General features: G+C 41.3%; 1 protein-coding gene across 1 annotated transcript in view; it reads right to left on the reverse strand.

Annotated features, from left to right (window-relative positions):
• Positions 1–342: 342 nt before the first annotated feature.
• MBOAT1 (membrane bound glycerophospholipid O-acyltransferase 1) overlaps positions 343–22,310 on the reverse strand; it is a gene marked incomplete at both ends in the record, with an annotated part of 103,992 nt that continues 82,024 nt past the window's right edge. The window contains 5 exons of the mRNA XM_080710286.1: positions 343–493; positions 8,794–8,945; positions 12,394–12,526; positions 16,782–16,846; positions 20,180–20,283. Of these exons, the coding sequence (XP_080566412.1) occupies positions 343–493; positions 8,794–8,945; positions 12,394–12,526; positions 16,782–16,846; positions 20,180–20,283 (605 nt within the window). The remainder of the gene's footprint in view (positions 494–8,793; positions 8,946–12,393; positions 12,527–16,781; positions 16,847–20,179; positions 20,284–22,310) is intronic.

Consider the following 22,310-nt stretch of genomic DNA (forward strand, 5'->3'; position numbering starts at 1 on the left):
TTTGGGAAGCCAATGGGTAGATTCTCAGTATCCAGATTTCAGAGGATGGAAATCCCATCAGAAAAAGCAAAGACCCAGCGGTCCAGTCTCTGAAATTCTGGCACATTCTCCACACCTCCACACCATTGAAAGGCTCTATCAAATATTAAAACAAATAAATGGGACAGAGCCCAATTTAACTGTACAAAAGGCTTTGTAAAAAACACTCCCTGCAGTTAAAACACACACACACACACACACACACACACACACACACACACACACACAAATGCATGTAAACATCGCTTCTAAGTCACCGGAGAATCCTTCTCAATCTCATCGTTCCAACATTTTGCAATTTTACTAGTTTAGCTTCTCATGGAGGTATCCATCTGCTTTCTTCTTATTAACGGAATTCAGAGTCTGAGGTTGTCTCTGAGTATGAGCTTGTGACTTGATTGGCAGAAAAAGTATTATCAGGAGACTTATGATGTGTAAATAAAAGTACATGGACCTATGGGGATAAAACGCAGAAAAAATTTATATTTAAAGGATATAAATAGGCACTAACACAGGATCACATCATCTTTAGGAGAGCAAGGGAAGGTGCTGCTTTGGGTGGTAGCAGAGAGTCTGCACCCAGGCTTGCCCCATCCCCTCCACCGATCCCTCACTTTGGTAGGTGACCAAAACCACAAAACAAGCCAACCAGCCCATCTGCAGACAAACAGGTACTGTCCATTGCCATAATAAGTGCGCCAAGAGAATTAGTCCCACAAAAGCTAGAAATCCCCAATATTCAAAATCTAAGGATGCACGAGACTAAATTTAAACCATAAAACAAAAACAACTAACACTTTAATAACACTTTGTCCATAAACAAAAACAACTAACACTTTAATAACCCCTAAGCTCTTCACAAGTATAAAGGGTTCTTCTTATGTGTCTTATAAACTGGGAGGATCCTGATTCTGAAAACTAGTCTATAACCCCCAAAATATAACAGTGATACAAACTAATAAAAGGCAAATTTTGTTTGCAAAATCTCAATACTCAGCAGTATGTACAATGTAGATATCCAATTAATATTGGGCTTAGCATATCAACAAATATATGTAATCAGAAACAGTTTGCACTAACATAACTGTTCTAGATCTATTTGAAATGGTTGAACTTTATGCTTTTAATGTGAAAGAATGTCATGGGGGAACACAATTCATTTATGTATCATTCCCCAGCTTCTATAACTATAAGGCCAGGTATACTAGAACCAGAGAATGCACATATGCCCTAAATTACTCCACCCTTTAGCAGGAGGAATGTTTCCCTAAAAATATTTACAGATTAGTCAAGTGCACTGATATATTTTAACTCATTTATTCTTTCAATAAACATTTACTGCTTAAGATGTATAAAGCACTATTTATTTATTTATTTATTTATTTATTTATTGCGGGTCTGGGGATGGAACCCAGGCGCATTTAACCTCCGAGCTACACCCCCTGCCCTGTTTTTTATTTTTTTATTTTGAAACCGGGTCTCACTGAGTTGCAGAGGGCCTCACTAAGTAGCTGAGGCTGTCCGCGAACCACGATCCTCTGGTCTCAGCCTCCCAAATGCTGGGGTTACTAGCGTGCGCCACCACGCCCGGCTATAAAGCACTATTTACAGATCTACAAAAAGGAATAAGCTTCTGCCCCTGCCCTTGGGATGATGGGAACAATACAATTTTACAGGGGACTGGTTCCAAGACTCCCTGAAAACACCAAAATCTGCAGATGCTCACGTCCCTTATATAAAATAATATAGCATTTGCAAATAACTTACGTATACTCTAGTATACTTTAAATAATCTCTAGACCACTTATAATACATATGCATTATAAATCCTATGTAAATAGCTGTCAGGCTCTACTGTTTAGAGGATAATGATAAAAAGTCCTGTATGTGTTCAGGAAACAGGCAAGTTTTTTTCAAATGTTTTTGATCCATAGATGGTTGAATCCATACATACAGAACACACAGAGTCAAAGGGCTGAGTATACGTGATTTTTAACCAGAAGCAAAGGCGTGAATAACTATAGTAATTAACTTACTGTCTCAAGGTCATTATTGAGAGTAGAAAATGGCTCTACAGCTAGACATGCTGGGGCAACAGATCTGAAGGCATCTCTAGCCACAGGTAACCATAAATTTCAAAGTCTACACACCTAAAATATACTTTGTTCTCTGTCTTCCTTAATCTTTCATATGTGTCCAAATCTACATAAGAGTAATTATGTTAGATTAAATACAAATACTTGGTCAATCAAAGGAAACCAATTTCCATTCTCTAACAAGGTTTGGAAACCTATTCTGACATCTCATTTTTCTTTAAGATTTAAAGAAGTTTCATTTTTCTATTAAGGAAGAACTCAACTAACATTTACTGAGCATGTTGGGCAATGACCTAAATCCTCCAGATACAAAAGTGAGTAAGGCATAGTTCTTACTTTCAAGGAGTTTGCTACCTACAAAATTTCTATACAAATTCTAACATGTGTTATCTCCTTAGAGACTAATGTATGAGGATTTGGCATTTCAAAATGATTTCATTGAAGGTTTCTTTCATAATACCTTTAAGTGTTCATTAAACTTGGGGCTTACTGACAACTTCAAGGAAAAAAGTTGAGAAATCTAAATCTGAGATTTGAAGACAGATTAGATACAAAAAAAAAGTGCATCAGGAATTTAAATGGCAAGTAATGAAAGACAAACTGATATATGGCTTGGATTTAGAATGTCTCCCAGCCCTCATGGAAACAAGGCAGCAGTGTTGAAAGTGAGGCTTGGTTGCTAAAGAAGGCTCCCTCAGGGTATGGCCTTGGGGCTCGTGCTCCCACACCCTTATTTCTGGCCTCCATGATGTGAGATCAGAGCCCTTGATCTCTCCCTCTATTTTCTTCCTGCTACTCTGCCTTGAGCTCTACAGATCCAGCCTAACATAGACTAAACCCTGAAATCTCCAAAAACAGTGAGCAAATAAATCTTCCTTCCTCTAAGTTGTGTGGTCAGTTGTTTTGGATTGTTGCAGTCAGAATGTTGACCACACCAACTGAGAATTGGGTTTGCAGACAACTGCCATTCATTACTAGTTACTGTAATAATTCCAAGGTAAGAAACAGACCTGAAAACCATTCGACTCAACTTCACTAACAGTCCATGCAGTTTTAATTTCTTTTACCAAACTTAGTGGTTCTCTTAAAAGATTCTGAGAACACTTTTGGAGGTGTGATCAATTTACAAAGGCCAGGGGCAACATATGGCTGTTAAAATTTAAATTAATTAAAATGAAATGAAATTGAAAATTCAGTAGCCACCTATTGAATGCTCAATGGCCACACAGGCTGTTGGCTAACCTATGAGATATCTACTACACAGAGTATTTCAGTCATGACGGAAAGTTCTACTAGACAGAAATGATCTAAAAAGGAAATGTAAACTTTATACACATGTCAGATAACATTAGTTTAGATCATCTTTGATGTGGGGGGGTGTTTTATCTTTGAACTACACTCCCAGACCTTTTATTATTGTTGTTGTTGTTGTTGTTGTTGTTGTTGTTGTTGCTATTATTATTTTGAACAGAGTCCCACTAAGTTGCTGAGGTTGGACTCACACCTATGATCCTGCTGTCTCAGCTTCCAAAATATGAGATTACAGGTATATACACCCCAGACTTAAGTTACATCATCTTTTAATGGATCAAACTAGTAAAAAAAAATTTTATCCTAAACAAATATATTTTAAAAAATAGCTTTAGATTCACAATGGAATTTACACACCCATAAAAAAGAATTAAATTATGTCATTTTCAGGGAAGTGGATGGAACTAAATAATATTATGCTAAGTGAGATCAGCCAGTCTTAGAAAGTGAAGGGTTGTATGTTTTCTCTCATATACGAAAGCTAGAGAGAAACTAGGGGAAAAAGCAGACTTCAGCTAAAGGAGGAAAAACTCCTATGGAGCGATGAGAAGGTCTAGGGAAGGGCAGGAGGCAGGGAAGGAGACTTGATGAAGGAAACAGTTCAGATAGTACCATGGACATATATAAAATTATCAGTTCCAATATCAATTAACATATATAGGCAAGGAGAGGGAGCAGAGTGAGATCTGAAGGGAAACACCAAATACTTGTGTACGTGTGTTCCTTTCACTCTGAACCTCATTACAATATGTAATTACAATGCATCCACAGGGGCCTTCGACCTCCAAGCTACAGCCCCTGCCCTATTTTTTATTCTTTATTTTGAAACCAGGTCTCACTGAGTTGCAGAGGGCCTAAGTAGCTGATCGTCTGTGAACCACAATCCTCCAGTCTCAGCCTCCCGAATGCTGGGATTACAAGTATGCACCACCACACCCAGCTAGATTTTTTTAAAAGAAATGGAAAGCTGAACCAGGTGTGGTGGCACATGCTTGTAATCCCCACACTTGGAAGGCAGAGACAGGAGGATGGCGCAGGTTCGAAGCCAGCCACGCTGGCTTAAGAGACCCTGTTTCCAAATAAAAAAAGTACAAAAATAGGTCTGGGAGCATAGCCCAGAGGTAGAAGGGCTTCCAGGAAACCCAGTACCACCAAAAAATTAAAAATTAAAAATTAGCCGGGCGTGGTGGTGCACGCTTTTAATCCCTGCGCTTGGGAGGCTGAGACAGGAGGACCGCACAGGTTCAAAGCCAGTCTCAGCTAATTAGTGAGGCTTTCAGCAACTTAGTGAGACCCTCTTTCCAAATAAAATATTAAAAAGGTCTGGGAGTATAGCCCGGAGGTAGAAAGCCTCTGGGTTCCACCCCCAGTACCACCAAAAAATAAATAAATAAATAAAAATTAAAAAAAGAAAAGGAAAGCTGTTTGATAACAATTTGATTCTGCTCCCTGAGTCCCTTCCTAAGTGCAGAAATTAGCATCTACACGGGTTGGTATGTACTTAGCATATATTTAGTTTGATCCTCCAGCAGTCATTGTCTTCCACAATAGCTTTTCCTAGATCAGTGTGGAGATTTCTTAGAAAGTTGGGAATGGATCCACCATATGATCCGGCTATACCACTCCTGGGTATCTTTCCAAAGGGGTTGAAATCAGAGAACTACAGTAACATACGCATATCCATGTTCACAGCAGCACAGTTCGTAATTGCCAACCTAGGTCTCCATCAACAGATGAATGGATTGCGAAATTATGAGAAATACACACAATGTAATTCTACTCAGCTATAAAGAACAACAAAATCACGTCATTCACAAGAAGATGGAAAGACCTGGAGAATTATGTTAAGTGAGATTAGCCAAGCACAGAAAGAGAAGGGACATATATATGTTTTCTCTAATATGCCCAAACTAGGGACTATCAGGATTACCAGAGTGACTCCAGCAAAGCTGAAATGGAAGGGTAGGAGACGAAGAAGAAGGCTAAGGTTAATTAATGGAGGAGCTACATCAAATATATGTAAAAGTATGAATGTAGCATGGTTAACCTGGACACTCATTGTTGGGAAGGGGGAAGGGGAAGTGGGGGAGGAGAGGGCACCAAGCAGTCTGAATGTATGCCATTTTCAATATGATCCACATAAAAATTTAAAAAATGTAAAGAAAACCTAAAAAATAAAATAGCTTCTCTTAAAGAAATTTTAGTAACTGTACTACTAATCTGGGCATTGACAGATTCTGAGTCCGGCCCTCAGTTCTAACTCATAGCTGCTGTGTGAATCGGTTCCATTTACCCTCGCTCAGTGTCCCCGTGGTGATAGACGGGATGCTGGTGCTGCTCGGCCCTCTCCTCCTTAGCCCGCCTCTGCCCACCTTGGACTCCGTGACGTGCCCACACTCGTGCTTCCATGGTGTCAGCGTGGGGCCTCCCTACGCTGTTTCTATCTCAGCGGCAGTACCCATGCCGACCTGCCTCACTCACAGACTGAGCCAGCTTCAGTCCTACTTCTCAGCCTCCAGGGCTGAGCCCAAGTGCCACTTGCTTCCCAAAGCCTCCTCTTCTCCCACGTTCCTGTTAGCTGTTCCCATAAAGCTTTGTACCATTCACGCAGAGTGCAATCTCAAAGTATATTTGTAATTCATCAAGTATTGCCTGTCGTTCCCATCAACCTCTTGCTTCCGTGGAAGCAGATAGGATTTTCATGTTTATTTATTTATTTATTTATTTTTGTGGTGCTGGAGATGGAACCCAGAAGCATTCTACCTCCAAGCTACGTCCCCAGTCCTATTTTTTAGCCTTTTTATTTTATTTTATTTTATTTTGGGGGGGTGGTACTAGGGGTGGAACCCAGGGGCTTTCTACCTCCGGGATATACTCCCAGACCTATTATATATATATATTATTTTTTCAGGTCTGGGGATGGAACCCAGCAGCATTTGACCTCCAAGCTACACCCCTGCCCAATATTTTATTCTTTATTTTGAAACAGGGTCTCACTGAGTTGCAGACGGCCTCACTAAGTAGCTGAGGCTGTCTGTGAACCATGATCCTCTGATCTCAGCCTCCCAAATGCTGGGATTACAAGCGTGCACCACCATGCCCATCTCTATTCTATATTTTATTTGGAAACAAAGAATCACTAAGTTATTGAGAGCCTCACTAAGTAGCTGAGGCATGGCTTTGAACCTGTGTGATCCTCCTGTGTCAGCCTCCCAAGCGCTGGGATTACAAGCATGCACCACCATGCCCAACTTTAGTCTTCATTTTTGAAACAGAGTCTCACTGAGTGGCAGAGAGCCTCACTAAGTACTAGCTGAGGCTGTCCGTGAACCCAGATCCTCCTGTCTCAGCCTCTCAAATGTTAAGATTACAAGTGTGAGCCACCACGCCTGCCTGGATATTTTGTTTGGCATTCTGTCCCCAGCTTCTTCTAGCACAGTGCTCAGCACACTGTGGTTATTAAATGAAACTCAGTTACAGCCAAGCATTTTTTTTGCTGTAAATGACAAATTTAGTCTTGAAAAATCCCACACACGGCAATATCATATGCTTAGAATACCATACCAGGGTTTCTGGCAGAAAATCATGTTAAAAGCAGGCAACTCAAAACCTAGGGGGCTTTGTGCCCAGAGAGCTGACCCAAAACAATTATCACCTATGCCACCGAGTTGGTCACCCAGGAAGACAAATCAATGAGGCTGTAGACTGTTTCTAGGGGTGTTAAGAATGCAAAAGACAACAGAGGCAAATGCTGGATTAGGACATTGACCCAATGGCAACAACAAAAACAAAATATGAGTCTGGGACACCGGGCTACCCTAGGGTGGGTAGGAAAGTAAAGCCAGCTGAGAGCAGAAGGCAGCATCTTAGAGGCTGTGCCTCACTATGGGAACCACAGAAAAGGAGCTCAATTCAGTTTTCCTCATCTAGAGCTGGAATGGTTCCTACGTTCGTAGCAGATGAATTGAGGTTTTCTTTGGGGGCTGAAGCTTATAGTACTCTTCTTACTCTTCTGTTATCTCCTGCCCCCCCAAAATTGAATATAATCCAGCACAATTTCCATGCTAAACTCCTCATCACCTAATATTATAGAAACATATACAGCAAAAAGACTTTATTGATGAATGTTGTGTAGTTCTCGCCACCTTCTTTACTGATAACATAAAAACATATTATTTATTTATATTAATACATGCATTGGGTGGTAAAAGTTTCTTTAATCCACTCCTAGCCAGTCTATCAACTGTAGAGAATCTCTGGCTTATTAGAATAAGGTGTTTGTGTAGGGTTTGTGCTTGCTGAAAGAAACTGAAAATAGGCAGATTAACAGTAGGAAAAGCAGGCAAATTTATTATGTAGACGTGTGCATGGGTGTTTACACAAAGTATGAAACTCAAAGAAGGGCTAGATAGATGGTGAAAGGCTTAAATATTGTTTTTATAGGGGAGAGGGAAGTGGGAGCTGTCATCAGCTATTGAGGAAGAACAAATGGTGTTTAGAACAGATGCGCAGACCTGAATAACAGACAGTGACCCTGGACAATGTTTGCCTGGGCTCTGGGTGCAGCATCAATCCTAGTCTTTTGTCCTATAAGTTAATCATCTGCAAGACCCAGCCTTTAGGTAGGTAGGGGAACTTCAGAGAGAACCCCTAAATATATTTTGGAAGGAAAAGAGAAGCAAGAGACTGGTGTGGGGGAGTCGGGGAGATCTTGGTTCTCCTTTAGTTCAAAGCATTCAATACACCAAAGCCTCATAATGAGAATTAGAGGTTTTGTTTTTTGGTTTGTTTGTTTGTTTGTTTGTTTGTTTGTTTGTTTTGGTATTGGGGATTGAACTCAGGGGTAGTCTATGTCCAAGCTAGAACCTTCCATTAGAATCACCATCTCAGTAAGGGACACAGAGCTTTCCTATGGACTCTGCAAGCCGGCCAACCCCAAGAGTCTACAGACCCAGCTCCTGCCTCGATTCCATCCTGATCTCAGAACACCTCACAGTCACAAACACAGCCCAATCCCCGGGAAGAAGAGCCACGGGCAGCAAATCCACCCTCTGAGTCTTTCATCTGGACCCCTTCAGAATGCACTGCCAGGAGAGCCCGTTACTGATTATAAACAGCCTAAGGGATTCCTGTCAACCCTCTTCTTAGCTGTTGATAGGTGCATGTTGGTACCACTAAAACAGCCATTTCACCTTAAAGCTCCTATGAGTGTGAATTTCACATGGAAGTCCTCTTTAGACATTCTTAGTATGAGTCCCAGGACCTCGTTCAACTTACCTGATTCCCAAGTTCAATATGGAAAACAGGTAAATGTACTAGCTAGCAACTTAAAGCAATGGACACTTACTTGTATAAACTGAGAGTCGGTTCAACGGCCAACATGACAAAGGGCGCCACTGTGTACGAGACTGCCAGCTGAGTGGCCGCCCAGGTGAGCAGGTCATAAACGACCTTCAGAGCCTTTGAAGAAAGGAAGTAGTGTCTGCAGTTGTTCCTAACCTGCAAGGCAAGAAGGCAAAAGTGGGGAGACGGGTGGGGTGAAAAAATATCAGGATGGCTCTTCCTATTAAGAAAAAAAAAAAATAGCCGGGTGTGGTGGTGCACACTTGTAATCCCAGCACCTGGGAGGCTGAGACAGGAGGACTATAGCTCATCAGCCTCAGCTACTTAGCAAGGCCCTTTGCAACTCGGTGAGACCCTGTTTCAAAATAAAGAATCAAAAATAGGGCTGGGGGTGTAGCTCAGAGGTAGAATGGCCCTGGGTTCCACCCTCAGTACCATTTAAAAAAAAAAAGAAGGAAAAAAATGTTCACTGTAGAAAGTTGTTTAAAACACAACTAAGCAAAAAAATTAATTTTATTTTCATTTTTAACACCTCCCATAGAAAAGCACCATTTAGCTGGGAGTGGTGGTGCACGCGTGTAATCCCCGTGCTTGGGAGGCGGAGACAGGAGGATCGCGCAGGTTGATCGCGCAGGTTCGAAGCCAGCCGCGCTGGCTTAAGAGAACCTGTTTCCAAAAATAAAAAAAAATAGGTCTGGGAGTGTAGCCCGGAGGTAGAAGGGCTTCCAGGAACCCCAGTACCACCAAAAGAAAAAAAAAAGAAAAAAAAAAGAAAGAAAAGCACCATTTAAAAACTTGGCACACTGCCCTCAAATCTTTTTCTATTTATATATACCCACATTTATATTCTTAATGGCACCACTATACACTGTGTGTGTCTGTCTGTGCATGTCTGTGCGTGTGTGTGTGTGTGTGTGTGTGTGTGTGTGTGTGTGTGTGTGTGTTCAGGTTTTTTTCCAGGTGACTTTCCTCCAGAAAGATGTCTAACTTTCCAGATTCAAGAATCAAAACCAATGCTAAAAACAATGGCTGATGGATAGGCATCTGAGCTCCAGGCAGGAAAAGCACGGTATCCAGGGAGGCCAGGTGAGATAAGGACCTCTCTTCTCAGCCCTCCGTTCCTCAGGACAGAGACCAGGGCTCCATCCAAAGACATTCTACCACTGAGCTATATCCCCAGCTTTTTATTTTTTTTTTAATTTTGAAATAGGGTCTCCCACAAAATTGCTGAGTGCCTCATTAAGTTCCTGAGGCTGGCCTCAAACCTGCAATCCTCCTGTCTCAACCTCCTAAAATGCCTGGCTGGCCCCAGTATACATTTTAGCCTGTTTTTTCATGAGTTATTTATCATGCACTTTTTCCCATAGCAGTAAATATTAATCTCCATTATAATTTTAAGGGAATTATGGAAAATTTAGCTCATCTTCCGGTTTTGCTATTCAGGAACAATCTCGTGACATATACCCTGGTCAATGTATCTCTACCCTGATAAACAAACTACTAAACACCTTGGTAAATAAACTGTTCCCTAATGATTTCTTTTGAGTAATAGTAACACAGATAATATGACTATTACTGATAATAAATGCAGCTACCACTTATTGGCAACTTATGGTTTGCCCTGTCTGCATCACTGCATACACGGATAGAAGCCTATCATGTCAAGCAGCATCACAGATCTGGGCCTTGAACCCAGGTAAGAGACAGTTCTCTGACATGGAAACTTCTGTACCATTTCAGGTTTTTTTCCAGGTGACTTTCCTCCAGAAAGATGTCTAACTTTCCAGATTCAAGAATCAAAACCAATGCTAAAAACAATGGCTGATGGATAGGCATCTGAGCTCCAGGCAGGAAAAGCACGGTATCCAGGGAGGCCAGGTGAGATAAGGACCTCTCTTCTCAGCCCTCCGTTCCTCAGGACAGAGACCAGGGCTCCATCCATCAGCAACACTGGGCACCAGGTATGAGATTTTATTAAGTGTCCTCCAGGGGCCTAAGACTTTAGTAGTTCATTCTCCTTCTAGAAAAAATGGAAGCTCTTCTTTATCAACCCAGCCCTCTCCATCCTCTACCTAACTTATTTGTGAAACACATTTGGAAGCTCCCCCCCCTCGAATGACCTGTATAAATTGAAGCCTTTAGGCCTTAAGGCCACAGAACTAAAAGTATTTTAAGGAACAATATTCCTGATATATTAAGAAACAAAACTCTGACCTTTACTTCTTAGTTTGTTCTGACCATCTGTTCTTTAGCTTCCTTTCCTAATATGAATAGCTATAGGAATGAAAGAAATGTCTTTCCTATTTCTTATGAACAAATATGTACAATATACATGCAATTTTGGAAGTGTTTTGATCAGCACAAATAGCAATTATGACCTTGTTTACATATAAATTCCAGTACAGTTCCACCTAACTAGGAAGGCCTTAGAAAGGGACTCTTGTCTTGTTCATTGTGGTAGCCCAGCACCTACAACACTGACTGGCACACAGTAGGCTCCCAAATATACACAGAAGAATCTAAAGAATGAGTGAACACCTATGCTGGGGGCTCCTAAATTCATATCTAAAACACAGCTTAACAAATGTCATTAAAAGCGCTAGGCATATGAAATAAGGAAGACTACAATCATGATTAAATATTGAAATTCAAGCACAAAACTCTGTATCGGGCCATGAAAGCACTTTGAATTGCAATTACTTCTATAAATGTTCATCTTCTTTGAAGACAGTCTCATTTTTTTCATTCCTTTATTATCCTGCTTTTTAACAAGCAAATTGCAGGGGGGGAAAAATCTAGGACACACTAAAAGGCTCCTAAAAGGCTCCTCAAAAAAGCCTTAAGAGCCATACTTGTGAAATTCACAGAGAATTTTGCCTGAACTAACTGGATCAGACATGAGAAAACGAGAGGTGAGACCTGTCTCCACCAGACACGGCTCCTGTGGTTGCGATCTCACTGACTGCTCTGAGACTCTGTGAATTGTTTCTAAGCTTAGGATAATAAAATGAGAAATGCAGCAGGGATAAGCAAACTGAAGTCCTAAGGGGCCTATATTAATTAATAACCTCTATCATCTGTTATTAGTAGACTGTGTGCTCATAGCCAATGTTGTGTGTGTGTGTGTGTGTGTGTGTGTGTGTGTGTGTTTTACTGGGGATTGAACTCAGAGACATTCTACATTTAAGCCACACCCCCTGCCCTATTTTACTTTTTATTTTGAAATAGGGGCTCACTAAGTTTCTGAGATTGGCCTCGAACCTGCAATCCTCCTGTCTCAGATTTCAAAGGACTGGTATTCCAGGTGTACACTGCCACTCCTGGATTGTGTTCCTGTCTTTAGGTAGCAAATATTCCTCCTAAAATTCCTTTTTACAAATACCCTCTGTAATAATATGAAAATAAAATGGTTAACCCCCTTTTTTGGTAATGACCACAAGTTCCTATGTAATTAAGCTTTTCTCTAATAGGAAGACTTTTGTATACCATTTCATTTTTCAAAATATCATTGCCACCATCTTTCCTGCTAGGATGGAAAAGATAACAACAAACACACAGGCAACAGATTTACAAAGACAAGATTCTACACCCAAAGGCAGCTTACCGCTCGAGCTGCTAAGGTGACAAGAGATCCAGTTAAGAAGGTGAAGTAGTATCCGGGGTAGACGCCATGCCACACAGCAGAGAGGATGAAGGTGAGCACCGTAGGGTACCACGGGACCCGCTCGTAGCACACACTGTGATGGGAGGGAGGAACAAGCCGAGGTCAGCTGACAGGAACCTGCAGCCTCACTTTCTTCTCTGGATCAGACCATGCAGAAACCATCTGACCCCTCACTGATGAGAGCCTGCCTCACCCTTTCTGGGGACTTGCAATGAAATTCAAAGAGCCTGTGCTACTCTGGCTTCCGAGAGCACTACCAGACGAGCAATCTGCAGCTCAGCCTTTTCAGGAGCTGTTACAAGCATTTAACCTCGCCGGGCGTGATGGCACACGCTTGTAATCCCAGTACTTGGGAGGCTGGGACAGGAGGATCACATCTTTGATGCCAGCCTCAGCAACTTGGTGAGGCCCTCAGCAACTTAGCAAGACCCTATTTCCAAAGAAAAAATAAAAACAGGTCTGGGGATGTGTCCTGAAAGTAGAAGGCCCCTGGGTTCCATCCCCAATACCATACACCCCAAAAAAGTTTAACTTCTATACACTAAATAATCTGTATCCCCTTCACACTCTACTAACAAAGGTCTAAGTGGTCACTTTCTACACAGTGAATGTCTCTGTTCTCTACAAGCTGTTTCTACCAACAATCTAATCTACTAACTGGCATTAAAATTTCTGGAAATTGGGATAAGGGTCTTTAGAAATGGTGATCCTTTTTTAATCTCTTCATCTTTCTCAGCAAAGACCCTGGCATAAAATCAATGTCCCAGTTATATGACCTGTTTACAAGTTCATCAGGGTCCACCGGAAATTCAACCCAGTAATTTGCCCTAAAGAGTGATAAGGGTTCAGGCTATCTTATCTTAAATAGGATTTCAGATATCCTGGAATTTTCAAATACATGCTTATAATCCCAGTACTTGGAACACTGAGATAGGAGAATTCCAAGTGTGAGGACAGCCTCAGCAATTCAGTAAGACCCCATTTCCAATTAAAAAATAAAAAGGGTTGTGAGTGTAGCTCGGAGGTAGAATGTTTGTTTTCAATCTCCAGAACACATATACACACAAAAAAATATTTGCATAGATAGAATAAGTTATCTTAGGAACAGACCTCATTTTCAGTGTCTAAAATATAAAATTCATCTATGTTTTATATACACCTTATACACATAGCCTGAAGATAATTTTATACAGAATTTTTAGTGCACCTGGTTTTTAACTGTGCCCTGCCATGTGTAGTCAGGTGTGGAATTTTCTACTTGTGACATCATGTTGGTGTTCAAAAAGTGTCGTATTTTGGAGTATTCGGGATTTCAGGTTTTCCGAAAAATCTAAAAAGAGATGCTTGATCTATATTGTGAAGACCTAGAAAATGTCAGCAAATGCCCCAGAGCTCTTTGGCTCTTTGGTTGTTTATTAAAACCAAGTGACAGGGGATTTTCCCCAAAACTCAGTCTATAAACAGCTAGTGACCCTCAAAGGAAGACACCATTAAATGAGAGGATCCGAATAAAAAACAAAATAGGAATTCAGACAGTTATCACCAGCACACCACTGATGATGCAAAAGTACCTGGCTTACACCCAAACTCAAGATTAGAGCTCCCTCTTCATAGGAAGGGAGAGGACGCATTTAGGATGATAAACAGAACAGAGACCCCCATTTGTAATCCCTCCTCCTCCTCCTCCTCCTCCTCCTCCTCCTCCTCCTCCTCCTCCTTCTTCTTCTTCTTCTTCTTCTTCTATTTCTCCTTCTTCTTCTTCTTCTTCTTCTTCTTCTTCTTCTTCTTCTTCTTCTTCTTCTCCTTCTTCTTCTTCTTCTTCTTCTTCTTCTTCTTCTTCCTCCTCCTCCTCCTCCTCCTCCTTCCTCCTCCTCCTCCTCCTCCTCCTCCTCCTCCTCCTTCTTCTTCTTCTTCTTCTTCTTCTTCCTCCTCTCTCTCTCTCTCTCTCTCTCTCTCTCTCTCTCATTATTTATTTATTTTTTGTCTTTTTAGACTGGGGATCAAATCCAGGGCAGTGCACTTGCCAGGCAAGTGCTTTGCCACTGAGCTACATCCCAGCCCATGTAATATCTCTTTTTAAAATGAGGAGTAGTCACATCATGTATTTATTTCTTACTCTTGTAATTCTTTGTATCAACAAAATATTTTGTTCCTAATATTTTCATTTTTATGTGTACCTATGGGTGCTCAATCATCTTAAGGCTTTATAAACTTTTTTGTATATATATGGTACTAGGGGTTGGATCCAGATGCATTCTACCTCTGAGCTATACCCTCAGCCCTATTTTTTAGTTTTATTTTGAAACTGTGTTTGATAGCGGTCTCACCACTTGGTGAGCTTGTCTTTGAACCTGCAATCCTCCTGTCTCAGACTCCCAAATACTGGGATTACAGGTATGTGTCACCATGCCCAGCTCCATTATAAACTTCTAATGGAAACTATATGACTTTTAGTATGTTCAAAATTTTTTTAACTAGGGATTTAATCCAGGGGCATTCTACCACCAAATTACAACTCTAGCCCTTTTTTATTTTTTGTTTTGAAACAGGGTATCACTAGGTTGCTGAAAGTCCCACTAAGTTGCTAAGGCTGGCTTCAATTAACCTGCAATTCTCCTGCCTCAATCTCCCAGCTATTGGGAATTATAGACCACCATGCCTGGCTAGAGATATTTCAATATAAAGAAACAAATTGATATGTTAAATTATTTACAATAATAAATAAAAGCAATGATGCTAAGATCAATTTTTCAAAAACATCAATTTTTAAAGAATAACAAACACATGGGCTTACTTTGTAAGGTTACTACAAATCAGCTCTGCTTTTATCTCAATGTTATGACCCATGAAAGATGCTACTCATCAAAAACAGTGGAATCTCCTAGAAAGCTTAATGTTTTTATACGCTTCTTGCACTTGTTATGATAGGCACATTCACTAGGTGGAGTTGGCTGCTCCGAGGATAGCATGGTATTAGTTCCACAATAAGTAACATTTCTAATCTTGGAACATACAGGAAAACAAAGGGAAAGGAAGAGAAAGAGCAACAAAAATACAAATCAAAAGAGCTAATTTTTTCTATGACCCCAAACTGCCTTTTAGAAACAAACAGGCTGGGCGTGGTGGCACACGATTGTAATCCCGGTTTATAATCCCGCGCTTGGGAAGCAGAGACAGGAGGATCGCGCAGGTTCGAAGCCAGCCACGAGCGCTGGTTTAGGAGACCCTGTTTCCAAATAAAAATGTAAAAATAGGTCTGGGAGTGTAGCCCGGAGGTAGAAGGGCTTCCAGGAACCCCAGTACCACCAAAAAAAAAAAAAAAAAAAAAAAATTACCAGGCGTGGTGGTGCACGCTTGTAATCCCCGCGCTTGGGAGGCAGAGACAGGAGGATCGCGCAGGTTAGAAGCCAGCTGTGCTGGCGTAAGAGACCCTGTTTCAAAAATATAAGTCTGGGAGTGTGGCCCCGAGGTAAAAGGGCTTCCAGGAACCCAGTACCACAAAAAAAAAAAAAAAAAAAAAAAAAAAAAAAAAAAAAAAAAAAAAACAGAAGCCGGACTTGGTGGTGCACATGCTTGTAATCCCTGCACTTGGGAGGCTGAGACAGGAGAAACGCACAGGTTCGAAGCCAGCCTCAGCTACTGAGTGAGGCTCTCAGCAACTTAGACTCTGTTCCCAAATAAAATATAAAATAGGTCTGGGAGTATAGCCCGGAGGTAGAAAGCCCCTGGGTTCTACCCCCAGTACCACCAAAAAATAAAAATAATAAATAATAAATAAATAAATAAATAAATAATTGAAAATATAAAACTCAAGTATCTGGGACACCATAAAGCTTTCAATGCTCAAGATGAACCCAGCAATGATCAAGGTTTAATGCTGACATTAACCATCCTTGCACCTGAACCACAACGCCTCCTGGAGGTAACAAGAAGCACAGCACAGAGGTCAGGTCCTGGTCCTGGACACAGACTACTTGGGCTCATATTTAGCATTCATTAGCTGTGTGACTTTGGGCAATTTATAAAGTCTGTGCTCCATTTTCCTCACCTGTAGCATGGAAATAAGTACCAACATCTCCTGAGATTGATAGGAAGAAAGATGAGTAACAGACACACAGTACTGGCAACATTAGAAGATAAAATAAATCTTATATTATGACCGTCTCGGGTCATGCTATTTATGCTTTCTTCATTCCCAAAGCAGAGGAGTTAATATAAAATGAACATGTAAGATGACATCACCACTGGCTGACATTGCTGTTCACCTACAGGGTCCATCTCAACATTCCCAGGGCTAGGTGCAACCAGGTCATTTCTGTTTTCCTTACCACTTCAGCCAAGTAGCTGTCTGAATATTCCAGTTTCCCACGTACATTTTGAAACTCGTGGCAGTCTAGAAAGAAGAAAATAACACCTATCATTAGCTTTAAAAATACCCCCAAGTAATGGAAACGCTGGAAAGGACTTTCCAGCGTTTCCTTGGCAACAGTTGTGTTGTCATATTTCAGAAGTGACTATTTAGAGCCCAGGGTAAATCAGCTATTCCAGGACACACAGGAAAATGTTCTGATGTTTATCAGATTTACCTTGCAATGAACACTTGGCTTGCAAAGTCTCAGTTCTTCTCAAATTTTATTTTTAAATTATAGAAAAACTGCAGGGATATTTTGTGGGTTTCTCTTCCCAATTCAATAGAAAAAAAATGTTTTTAAGTCATCTGAGTTTTAAAACTGAATAATCCAAAAGAAGACTCACCCCAGGAAAATTTTAATCATGGGAATGTAGGGCCTTCATGGAGACAGTTTAAATTTGTCATCTTTGTATGATGTGGCCATGTTCAAACTCAGTCTTGGTGGTTAAGTCTACACAAGTTCAAATACACACAACTGTGTTTGGAATAGTTAACAGACTTTATGCAGGAAGGGATCACAATAGAGAAAAAAAATATCACCCAACTGGCAGTGATGCCAGTCCACCAACCACCAAGGAAGAGACATCCCAAATGAGCTAAAACTGGGTTTTCTCATCTTTAAAAGTCCTATCAAAGACTGGCAGTAAAATTTATAAATCAAGCATAAGTAAACCACAACTCCTAATGAAGGTGGAACAGGGAGCTGCCACATTTTTTTTCAGCTAAAGCTTCCTTAACCATAAAAAAAATCTTATAAAGCTTATACTAACCTAATATAATATGCTTGGAAGGACAGGAGGAGAAAGGAAGAAAGAGAAGAAGAAGGAAAAAATAGATGACAGATGGAAGACAGATAGATGGGTAGCTAGATGGACTTACTGTGAGTTTTAATTTCAAAACCCCAAGGACTTTTGTTTATCCATTTTTTATGACTCATGAAATGCTATGAGGACATCCTCAAAGGACTTGAACGAAATCAGACTTCCTTCTTCTTCAGCTCTGTGCTCTACTCAAACACAACAAACACACAATCTCTCTCCTTCTTTGATTTATTTTTATTTTTTATTTTTTTGGTGGTACTGGGGTTCCTGGGAACCCTTCTACCTCCAAGCTACACTCCCAGACCTATTTTTATACTTTTTTATTTGGAAATAGGCTCTCTTAAGCCAGCACTGCTGGCTTCGAACCTGCACGATCCTCCTGTCTCCGCCTCCCAAGCATGGGTATTACAAGGGTGCGCCACCACGCCCGGCTCTCTCCTTCTTTTATAATTAATGCATAGCTTAATAATTTAGCCCCTGACCTTGTGCACATGGCCACAGCAAAAGATCTATCTTGATGCCCAGCAGGAGAACACTAGTAGGCAACCAAAGGTCAAGGGCATCCATGCTGAAAGTCATTTACCCACAGAGCTGCCAGCAGCCAGCAGTGGCCCACTAATTTGGAGAGGAAGAAAAATTTTAGTGGGGCAAGGAAGAAAAGTCATAACACTATTCAGGCTCTTTCTGATATTTATATCAAAAATAGATACTGGCAGATTATCCACACTGCTTTTCCCAAAATAGGGGAAAAAATTATGCTGCAGGCTGGAACTTGAACTCTTAAGACATGGTTCTCTGTGACTGGACTTGCCTACAGTGAGAACACCGGTGAGTGGGCAGAGCATTATTCTTCATTTAGAACTGATTCTAGATTTTGGCCATGTGCTTACAATATTTGCCCAGGTTTTCTGGCCACAGGAGAACTGTCCAAAAAATGAGAGCTTTGCTCTTTGTGGGAGCTCACTTAATACTTGTTGAATCTGACTGACCTCAGTAATCAGATAACACTATGAATTTAAGTTGAATGCGTGGTGTGATTGGATTAGATAACAGGTTCAGGTGCTTTTACCACTTCCTGTTTGCCTTTTGAAGTTACAGTGCCCCAACACTAAAGAAAAAAAAAAAAAAGATGAAGGAAGAAAAGGAGAAGGAGGAAAAATATCTAAGCCTTCCTCCAAATCCGGCCATATTTTGTTAGATGATAGATCATCACCTTTTCACTGAAGGACATCTAAGTGCAAAAAGACTCAGGAGAAAGAAGGCAAAGGCTTTCTCCGTGTCTCCTTTTGGCCTGATTTCTACCAATCGTGGGTGGAAGGTGGTCAGTCTCCATATAACCCTGGCTTCCTGTTCTCTATATTTAAGTCTGTTGAGACTTAAATATGAAATGGCTCCAAGAAAAGCTCATGTATTTACAATGCAGAAATGTTCAGGGGTGAAATAATTGAGTCTGGCTCTAATCACACATCAGTGTATACGTTAATACCATGGATGGGCTCACTGGGTGGTGACAATAGGCAGGCATGACATGGCTGAAGGAAGTGGGTCGCTGGGGGCCTGGCCTTGGGACTATATTTATCCCTGGTCCCCTCCTCTTTCTCTGCTTCCTAGCTGCTCTGAGTTAAGCAGGTTTCCTCCACAACGCCCTGCCGCTCTGTTGCCATGACACTTCTGCCTCGAGCCTGCTGACAATGAACCGAACCTCTGAAACCATGAGCCAAATAAATCTTTTCTCCTCTAAGATGTTCTTGCCAGGTATGTTGGTCACAGCCATGAAAAAAGCTAATACACCCCTCTCTGCCCAAACTCTGCTTTTTGGTGGAAAACCAAAATTAACGGAGGGCATGAGTCATTTGGCTTGAGAGCTGGTGTTTTTGTATGTTGAGAATCGCCCTCCCTCCATCCAGTTATGAGGAGGAAAGGCAGGACTTGGTATTCCTCCCCATGCTAGTGCTAACAAAGCAAAGAAAACCATGAATGGTGTGGGCCACATCTGATGATAAAGTCATACAAATCGCTGTGGTACCAGAATAAAGACAGGGAAAGAGAAAAACCACACTAGTCTAGGAGGTTAAAAGTTGTGCACAGTGACAATTCTTCTTAAAAGCAAATGGATTATAGTTGCTTCTAAAGGAACCACAGCAAATACTTGAAATACTGAAATCTAAATACAGGAGCTTCCAGTCTACACTGTTGACTGAAATACGTAGAATATAGCCATGAAACAAATGACATTTGCATTTTCTTGTCGAAAGAACAGGAAGGTAAACAACAGACAGACGTTCCTGGCTCTTCTTCAGGTTTTTGGTGTCATCCTTCCTTGAACCATTTAAACTGTCAAGATAGTAGGTATTTAAAAAAAAGAAGAAGAAAAAAATGAGATGCAAAATGTGCAGGAGGCTGTTGGGCCGGGCATCCCAAAGAGAAGCTTTTGCAAAGCAAACAACTGCTTTCTTCACTACAGAAGTGTGACTCAAAAGCATAACCCACTCACCTCAATTTTCCAGATGTTTAGGTTACAAAGCAGATCCCAGCAGAAATTCCCATTCTCATCCACTCCACTGAACCCGAAGCCGGCCGCATTGTTCACCGCATCAGCTGTGGTTTGTAAAGCAAAACATTAGGATACAGAGCAACGGGCACATTACTGCTTCAGAAAGATACCAAACGTTTGTCTAGCTTCAGCATGGAAATCTATGAAGTAGTTCCTTGGAAAAGGAATCCAAAATAAAATGCAAAGTACCAGTTATCGTTTTGAACCAGAAAAAAAAAAATATTAGGCTCTTTGGTGACCTCGGTTTTTATTTATTCATTTCCGAGCATCAAGAGAACAGCAGCAAAGAGGGTGCCAGGTGTTGGTAGGATGCAAACAGGAGGAGTCAGAAGCAAAGAACCAAGACAGAGAAGTAAACAGGAGGAATTATGGTAACTCGAGATGATGGGGAGAATGAGGAGGAGGGGGAAATACACCTAAGCTCAGAAGTAGAGACCAGAAGGACAAAGGACCCAAGCAGAGGACCAACAGCTGTCACTAAAGACGGCAGGAGTCAAGGAGGTCCAGCTCTAAAAGGTCCTTATCCTGGGCAGGTTAAGAATGAGAGGCCAGCAGCACATCAGGCAATTGCCAAGATCCAGTAAAGAAAAGTTTAGACCCTAAGACAAGGAACAGGGCAAGGGCTGTGAATTTGGGGGAGCTGCAACAGAGGGCACATGTGGATACGACGATCAGAGCCACCTGATCCAGCAAGTCCTTCTAACAGCTCCTGTTTCCATCTTTACTTCACTGAACTTCAAACACAATGAACACTCACCTCAGTGAAGAATTTTTTTTTTTTTTTTTTTTTTTTTTTTTTTTTTTTTTTGTGGTACTGGGGTTCCTGGAAGCCCTTCTACCTCCGGGCTACACTCCCAGACCTATTTTTTTACATTTTTATTTTGGAAACAGGGTCTCCTAAGCCAGCGCACGTGGCTGGCTTCGAATCTGCGCGATCCTCCTGTCTTTGTCTCCCAAGCGCAGGGATTACAAGTGTGCACCACCACGCCCGGCTCAGTGAAGAATTTTTATAATCAAATATACACATGATCTCAACTCAATACTGTTGTTGCTGTTGTTGTTGTTGTTGTCTTTGTTGTTGTTTGGGGAGGTACTGAGGATTGAACCCAGGGACATCTGCCTCCAAACTACACCTCCAGCCCTTTTTAATTTTTATTTTGAAACAGTATCTCACTAAGTTGCTGAGGGCCTTGCTAAGTTGCTGAGGCTAGGCTTGAACCTGTGATCCTCCTGTCTCAGCCTCCAAGCACTAGGATTGCCCAGCAACCAACACACTTTTATGATAATGACCAAGAGGCTAATATTCTCTTTTCATTTATCTTATTTTTAATTGTGTTAGAATGTTGTTAAGACAATAGTTAATAAATTAAATCACAGCACTGTAAAGTCTTAGAGCTGGCAGAGATCATAGAAGAATCCTTCTACAAGAGTTCAAGTTAAAATCAAGAAGGCCTTCGAAAGAAGTGTTCTAAAGAAAACAGCCTGTTCTGGGCTGCGGATGTGGCTCAGTGGTGGAACACTCGCCCAGCATGTGCTAAGCCCTGGCTTCTATCCTCAGCACTGCAAAAAACAAAACACAAAATTCCATCTTTGTCTCACTTATATTTGGCATGGTGGATGATTTACTGTTGCTAATCTCGGGCTTTGTCTCACTGTAAAATTAACCTAGTTTCTTTTAGAAGAAAGAAAGAAAAGTACTGGGTCCTTCTGTGTCACTCTCCCGAGCTGAATGATTAAAAATTCAAAGAAAGAAAAACAAAAAAAAAGAGAGATGTGCCAGAAGAAAATGAATGGCTTTACATGCATGGCAACAAATCTGTGAGTGACAGATAAACTCGACTGGGAGAAGAAAAGCCCTTGAGCTCTATGGAGGCACCAAAGACCAGAGGTGGACCAAGTCTGGGGTCAGCAAAAATCCCCAAATTCCCCTTCGACCTCCAGCTTTGGGTCTGCACAGCTGGCCAGACTAAAGGAACAAATGATGTGTGTGCGTGTGCGTGCGTGCGAGCGTGCGTGCGTGCGTGTGTGTGCGTGTGTGCCTGGTGCCTGCCATCTCTCCAGGACTCTACAA

The sequence above is a fragment of the Muscardinus avellanarius genome, assembly GCF_963383645.1.
Source record: "Muscardinus avellanarius genome assembly, chromosome: 14".
In the NCBI taxonomy this organism is placed as follows: Eukaryota; Metazoa; Chordata; class Mammalia; order Rodentia; family Gliridae; genus Muscardinus; species Muscardinus avellanarius.